At 37.0% G+C, this 8,238-nt stretch overlaps 1 protein-coding gene across 1 annotated transcript; it reads right to left on the reverse strand.

The window, feature by feature from the left end:
• Nucleotides 1-836: 836 nt before the first annotated feature.
• On the reverse strand, nucleotides 837-7,872 carry LOC139326989 (serine/arginine-rich splicing factor 12-like; the record flags this gene model as incomplete). Its single annotated transcript, XM_070956691.1, has 4 exons — nucleotides 7,646-7,872; nucleotides 2,964-3,085; nucleotides 1,188-1,295; nucleotides 837-978 (listed from the first exon to the last, which is right to left on the reverse strand). Coding segments are annotated over exons 1-4 (437 nt in total), but the record flags the coding sequence as incomplete, so codon positions are not given.
• Between the last annotated feature and the right edge of the window lie 366 nt (nucleotides 7,873-8,238).

Genomic DNA, 8,238 nt, shown 5'->3' on the forward strand with positions numbered 1-8,238 from the left:
GAAACTACTGTGGACATTTTTAAAAGGATTTAAAACAATCCCAGAAAGTGAATGTGGATGGATCTTCCTTAGACAACATCTCTAAATTGTTTAGCCTTCTGCTGAAACCAAACACATTCCAAATTGTATTTTGTATATCTTGTGTGTACATTTTGTACCTTGCAACAGCAACAAGAATACAACCACTAAGAGACAGCATGCAAAGCAAAAATAACTCAATGCTTCAAAGTTATAAAATATAAGCATTTGTAGATAACTCTACATTGTGGATCAATCAATCTAATCTCTACTCCTAGTGTTCAAATTATTTTTAAGGAGACAGATTTACTAAACCTATACATATAACAGATGTCATTATTCATTCTTTTACGTGGTTTCTATGCCATTCTACTCCAAAATAACTTTGAACAGCATTTCCTTTTCCTCATTGGTTACCATCTTTGCTATTATATTCTCTTGAAGCAGTTTATACAATTGAATCATGCCCCACTTTATGAAGTAGCATTTTTTTACACTGGTTGATATTTAAACTACTGTATTTTTCAGACTATAAGACGCACCAGTGTATAAGACACACCAAGATTTCGAAGAGGTAAGTAAGAAAAAAAAGGGTTTTGCCCTCCCTGGCCCCCAGAAGCTCTCTGCAAGCCTCCCAAGCCCTCTGCGCACCGTTTTTGCAAAAAACGGGTCCATTTTTCGCAAAAATGGGACGAGTGGGGTGGGGCTGTGAGAGGCCAAAAATGGCTGTATTCGGTGTATAAGACGCACCAACATTTCCACCCTCTTTTAGGAGGGAAGAAAGTGTGTCTTATAGTCCGAAAAATACGGTAACTTACTCTTTAAAGCTGTCAGAGTGTCTTCTACTCCAGCCCCATGATGAACTTCGGCTACGTGTCCTCCTTCGGCTACGGCTTCTTGATCTTCTGTAATCCATTGGAGAACACTGGCGACGTTCTTTTGACTTCATCTGACCTGGGGCTGGAAATTAAAACAAAACTGGGCAAATGCAAAGAAACAGAATCATCTTACATTGTTAGCATGCTATTACTTTTACATTTTAATAAACTGTCCCTCTACATTGTGAGTGTCATGATTTTTGTGCTTGTATAATTCTAAGCAATATGAAAATCTACTTTCTTAAATAAATATTTGCAGAATAAGTAAGTGATGTGTTTATTTTCACTTACTTTTGCGATCCCCTTGTGCAAACTGTATTTCAATTTGCCGGCCACATACCCACTTTCTATTGAGGTTATAAAGAGCATCTTCTGCATCACGAACATCTTCAAACATGACTGTCTGTTAAGGACACTTTAAACATGCACAAAGCAAAAAAATGTATCATATAGCATAGACCACACACTCAAATGTTTTTAAAATAAATGATCTTATTTTTATATTTTACATAAAACTAAACTGTTACATATTCTATGTGGTCTCTTAATTATAACAACATTTCATCAAGGTATATGCTAAGAAATATGTAAAGTGTGAAAGGAAGATCACATCCCCATTCATGAAAAAGGACCAATGGCCACAATTCACTTTAAAGTGTTTACTAAATGTTTCAAAACACTACTGGCTTTGCATTCTATCACTACCAAGGTCCCAGAATAGAAAATATCATTACCTTATCATATAATCATACCAATTTTGCACAGGCATGCAAAAATTAGTACATAGATTTTATTTGCAAGTATTATCTATTACAAGGTTGGTGGGTATTTGATGTGGGACTTCAAAATCCTGGTCAGCTGTGTTTGGAAATGTAAATCTCCCTTCACACTTTGTCTATATTCACACATTATAGACATAATTGTTTTAATCATGGCTTACTGAATCATACTGAATGGATTTACATAACATTGGCCAAAAGTAAACAAATGCAATAAATCAACATCTGAAACTAGTCAAAAGCAGCAATGGAAGACAAGTATATCTGGTGTACTGCAAAATATGAAGCATCTCAATGTCACAAACAAAATAGAGAAGACTGAAACAAATACAAAATTTCTGCACAGGCTAACTTCATTTCATTTCAATGGCATATCTTTGTGTAACAAATCTGCTTCTTCTTTTATATGAATGCCAAAAGTCCTGACAGGAAGGAATTCTCTGTATAATTGAGCCCTTATATCTCTAGTGCATCTTTGAATGGGTGCAAATATAGTTATGGTATGCACCTTGCAATAAGGGACTTCATTGGCATCTAATGGATAACTAGAGTTTAAAATTTGAAAATATAGTTCAATATTCTGCCACTTATTTTCATAATCATCTGACTTTCTTTTCATTTTGCTGTTTTTTTAATTCTTTTACAACAAATAAATTTTGATGATATAGAAATTGTGCTAGATAATCAAAACAAGCACTATTGCACTTATATCTATTTTGTTAGGGAATAAATTAATAGAAAAAACCAACAAATATTCGTATACAATTATTTTGTATTAATTTAAGAAAACAATATTTAAAACTAGAACAGTTATAAACAAACAAATTCTTGACTTGAAATGTAAGAGTTTGAGCGATAAGATACAAAAGGAAACTTTGTCAGTTACCTCCATGTCACTTGATCTTGACCGTTACTCTTTTGGGCTTGCTAGATGGACTTGACAAGGGCCGTAGAACCAACCAAATCAGACTTGGCTTTGACTTTGGAACTCGTGCAAATGTCGGAAAGCCGAAGCCTTAACTTGGTGTTGTGGCTTTGTCTTTTTCCTTGAAAAAGGACTTTCCCTCTTCCAGTTTTCTTTTTATCTTTTTCCACCCTCCCTCTTTATTCCTTGAAGCTTGAACTTTAAGGTGTCTTTTGGCTTGCCTGCTTGGACTCTATCTAACCGGGTTCATTCAAACTTTTGGGTGCTTGCCAGCCACTGTGGACTGCTTTACATTTTCTGAGACAAAGAAATAAATACATTAAGTTAGGATGCAATAACAACAATGCACCGCAATAACAATACAATGAAATAAAGGATATTGTATATAAGCAAATCCTCGTGGGCGTCTTGTGTAGAAGTCAAGCGGAATGTATACGTCTACTACAGGGCCATATCGACCAAATTCACGGCGCAAATCCTCAGGCCTGAAGTGTTTTAGAAATAAGGCAAAAAAACATGAGTGTATCTCTATAATGGCACCTGGTACCCATGAAATGTTTTCTATATTTAAAAATATTAAAGAAATACTTTGTATAATCCTAATATTTCTTGTGGTATTAATTCAAACTTTAGCCACTACTTTGGTTACTTGGGGAAATCAAAACTGGCAAATATTGAGTACTTTCAAATATATGACTATTATATTAAGCAAAAACAGATAGGAACCTTTAAAGCCTCCCTCAAACTTTATTTTTCTAGTAATGGACAATTTTTATTTGTGTTTATTATTTGAACAGTGAAACAATTCAGGCAACTAAATGCATGACAAAATGGCCATAAACAAGAACAAGAAAAACATCTCAAAGTTTTTTTTCCTTCCTGAAACTGCTATTTATACACTGCTCTCTTTTCAAATCTAAAGAAAGAGTACAATTTAGCCTTGTGAATACCAGGACCTATGAAGATGAGAACACTATGGAAAAATAAAAGCACACCTTCTTCTTTCACAAATATAGTGGTAGCTGAATATGAAGTCTACAATTAAACTGATTCAGGAAAGAGAAAATGAAAATTACTTTACACAGTAAAAATGTGATGTAGTGATGAGTTTGAAAAGGGTTACAAGAACTCATAAAAGTGATCATGCACTACAGAGAACTGAATAAATGGGGATCAGAGAATCATCACATTTACTGAAGGACCTATACTAATTAGTAATTAAGAACTGCATTTCTACAATACATTATTCTATGTATTGTATAATATAACCTTAAGTAGGTTAGTTATAAACATAGTAGCTGCAGTAGAGGACAAATATTAAGATGTTAGATTAGCACTGGGGAAAACCAGGTTAAATTTCCACTTTCACCTTAGAATCTCACCTCAGAATCTAGTTATCCAGCTCAATCTAACACACATTCAAAAATTGAAACAGAGAATGCTGTACAGAGAATGCTGAATGTATGAATGGATGTGCTACTTTGAGATCCTGGAGAAAAGGGCAGGATATAACACATATAAAAAAATCTTCACAATGTGTGAACTTTAATTGTTATTTTTTGAGTTTTGAGTTTTGGTGCGGGAGTTGACCTAACCTATTTGATTAAATCCAATAAACGTAGTATGAACTCAGAAAATGATTAATTCAATATCTACAAAATCTGTGGTGTACAAATGGAATCATGGGCTAACTGCTGGAATTGGGTTCTTTATTTTCGCTTCTATGATTCCTGATTATACAACTAAATAACTAGGTATTTATACAAATTTCTGATAGGTTGGACATAATAATCATTTTTTCATTACCTAAAAAGAAACTTATTGGACACTTATCATAGATAATGAATCAGCTACTCATTGCAAATAAACAAAAATCATATTATAAACAAGGGAATTGTCTCACTTCTCTAACAAAAATTAAAAGAAATTCTACTCTGGTTGGAACAAAGCCTTTGCATTCAAAAAATAAAATAAAAATGCTATCTCTAAAAACTGAAAGAAATCCCTAGAAGCCTGGATTTAAACAAACTGATCCCAATTTACATGAGTCTCATTCTGCTATATGTATAGTTAGTGCATAAACAGTTGTTTGTTTGATTCATTGCTTGTTGTTTAAGTATAAGAACCAATAAATAAAGATGGAGTATCCGAGTATCAAAGTACATATTTCAAAAACGTAATTAGCAAGCTACATGGGAGGGTGTGTGAAAAGAACGGTGGTACAGATCCATATTAGAATCTTAGCAAGCAAATTTTAAATGTTTAACAGCCATGATCCTAATCAATTTGCCTTGCACAAAATTAATATGTTTGTTTCAATAGAGCATTTCTTGATTATGTACCTTTTGCTGGTGCAAAAGGGCCAATCTACATTGCAATTGCATTGTGATGTAAAACAATAATAGTATTTCCCCACTGTACAGCTGTAAGCTAAATTGAATTCTCCCCAAATTTTTATTGAACAAAAAGAAAATCATTAACTGCTTATTTCATCTTTAAAGAAACAGGTAGTTTAATTCTGAAATTCCCATTAAATGAAAGAGGAATTGCAGAAACCCCCCCTATAAATGCAGAATATGATGCCTTTCATCCTAAATTCCTGTGACAGTATCTCTCCTCATTGAATATTCTGATAGAAATGGGATATAATACAGTAATGAAAGTGATCATATTCACTGTCCTTGTGCTTTCTCATTCCACCCTTTCCTTGCTGCAGAAAGAAAGCTGCTAGATCAACAGCAGGTAAAATAACTCACTAACAACATCCTTGCTTTTTCCATCATTGGGAGTTTCCATAGCATCATTTTGTTTGTATGTAAGCAACCTATAATTTATGGATCCCTTACAATGAAAATAAATTCAGTGAAATTGTCAGAGAAGTTTCCTATTCCCAAATAAATGGCAAAGGCCCTTTCTCTATTGGTACCTAAACTATAACACAAACATGGCCTGGAAGCATCTTTATTTTATCAGATCTCCTGATGTTGCCCTCATCCATGAGTGAGATAAACTTAAGATGCACTTGGTTGTAACACTAAAGGAATGTTTCCCTCCTGCTCTGATATCATCATGGCCAGTTTTATCACTCATTACCTTGGGGATCAGAGAACTATAAGGAGTTGAAACAGAAATTATAAAGACAGGATATGGTTTAGCAATGATAACAGATTTTATAGGGATGTAGTTTCCTGTTAACGAAAGATAGAAGGGAAGTAGTTCAATAGGGGAAAGAACTATACAAACACATTTTAGTTCCATTCACAAAGTATTGCTTTATAATTTATAGTCAGATGTGTGCAGTATTTAGATTTGAATAAAAGTGTTTCAAATTAGAAGTGAGTACACTCTGTATTTCTTTATAACTCCTGAAAAGAGCCACAGTAGCAGTGTGCGCTCAGGAAAATATTATATGAATTCAAGAGGCTTTCAGAAGCAGCAGCAAGATAGGCTGCCTTGTCACCATCTTGCAAAGTATTAAACATATTATGCAAGATTGCCCAAGACATGCGTTCTGTTCTCTTTTTAGGTCCCAGGAAGACAGGATAATTAAAAACTTTTAGATAAAGGTCTCCTATGTGAAAGAAAAAATGTTTCAATAGGTTTACTATATTCATTTTTGAAATGATAGAGGTAAACAGGATCAGCCCTGATTATATTTAAGTGAAGAACAATTTGGAAATCTCGGGATTGATGATTAGAATGGGAAATAAATGACTCTCTCTCTCTCTCTCTCTCTCTCTCTCTCTCTCTCTCTCTCTCTCACACACACACACACACACACACACACACACACACACACACACAGAGAGAGAAACAAGGCAATTTTGACAATACTGCCGAAAAAATTGCATGGATGCAATTACCAGGAGCCAAACTCAATTTGGGAGCATCTTTACCATATATATTAGAAATGATTAAATGTTAATTTAATCAGGGAACTGTACTTAAATCAGTTAAAATTGAAAATTAATCTATATGATACTGATGAAACACAGTAGACATTTCATATCTACTTGAAGTTAAGATGAGGGCAAACAGCTTATCATTTAACATAAGACAAGTTATTTTTAAAACATACCAAAAACTGAAAGCTATACCAACAACTGGATGCAAAGTTTTTGCCTCTTCATAGACAGGAGAGAATTTCAGCAACTACAATCCACTTCCAAATTATAATCTGCACATCTCAAAATTTACAGTACCTACCTTTTATTTAAAAAAAAATTACAGAAGACTAATTCCCATTTGCATCATTAAGTTATATGACTTTCAATTAAACCTCAGGCCTGGAGGTAATAATATCAAAAGAAAAGGAAGGTGAGATTGAATCCACCGAATTATATCCTTGGTCTGATTTTAAGCTTATATTTCACCGAAAGCACACTGGAAAGATAACAAAAATCAGTGAAGGTCTTCCCAAATCTTGGGACCAACGTGTTGGGGCATGCAGCTACATTCCCCCAGAGAAACATACTGCTATGGTGATACAAAAGCAAGTTGTTTTCCTCATAGGAATTAATTCGTTGTCCCCTTAAAGCAAAGCGTGGGGGAGACTTGACACTGGAGGGGGAAGGGAGAGAAGAAATCCTGCTTACTTCTTAATCTTATGGCGAGGCTTTTATTTATTTTTCCCCCTCGTGCTTTTTCCATTGTGCGTTCTATGGTGGTTTTTTTTTTTTTAAACACCCAATAAATAACATTTTGAAAAAAAAAAATAGCAAGGAAATGAACAACGTTCTCCTTGGGATAGGCCCCAGAGGCCTTGAGAAGCAAAGCTTCGCCCAGTAGGTTTAATATTCGGTGCAGGTATTAAATGCACAGACGTCGGTGGGGAATTAAAAACAGAACCTCTTCGAAAATGGTGACGCTTTCTTCCCCCCCTAACCCGGGCCGCTCGTCACGCTCCGGCCGAGCCCACGTTGTTGCCCCGCCGCCCTGCTCCCAAAATAGAGAAGCGACGGGCCCCGCTCTTCCGAAAAGGCCCACCGCGCTCCCGCAGCCGCTCCCTTATGACTCCAGGCCGCCTCCCTCCACCGTCTCCTCACCTAGTGGCGTCCGCCACGTTCCTGACGAAGAGCGAGGTGTTGGGAGGCCGCGTATAGCGGGACATGGCGGTCGGAGGCCTGGGATCTCCCCTTCGGGAACTGATCAACGGCGAGCCGAGCAAAACGAGCTCGAGGAGGAGGAGGAGGAGGAGGCTGCAGCTGCGGCAGAAAAGGCCGGGATGGAGACGGCGAGCGGCGCCGCGGCGGCCACAGCGAACAGAGGCCCGAAAGAGTCGGCGAGGGGGCGGGAACAATGGCGAGAGCCGGAGGTGGAGAAAGAAAGGGCCGCGCAAGTCTCCTCCTACAGGTCGCGGCCTCGCTAGACACCGCGGGAGCTGTCCCGGGAACTGGGGGGGAGATGGAGACGAAAGGATGGGGAATGACTGGATTTCCTATGGGGTCGGCCGGAGGCTTCGAAACCACCGCGGAGTCTCATGCAGCTGGGAAACCTATCAGGCTAAATTCTCAGTCGAGTTCTGGCAAATTTTAGAAGCAGCCAGACATCCCGGGTCCTTCAGTGGTTCCCTCCCTCCTTCCCAACTCCTCAATTTATTTCATTCTCTAGCATCATTAAATAGGAACTCTCCAACGAT

The sequence above is a fragment of the Pituophis catenifer genome, unplaced genomic scaffold (assembly GCF_029215685.1).
Source record: "Pituophis catenifer annectens isolate HBS135680 unplaced genomic scaffold, rPitCat1.0.hap2 SCAF_485, whole genome shotgun sequence".
In the NCBI taxonomy this organism is placed as follows: domain Eukaryota; kingdom Metazoa; phylum Chordata; class Lepidosauria; order Squamata; family Colubridae; genus Pituophis; species Pituophis catenifer.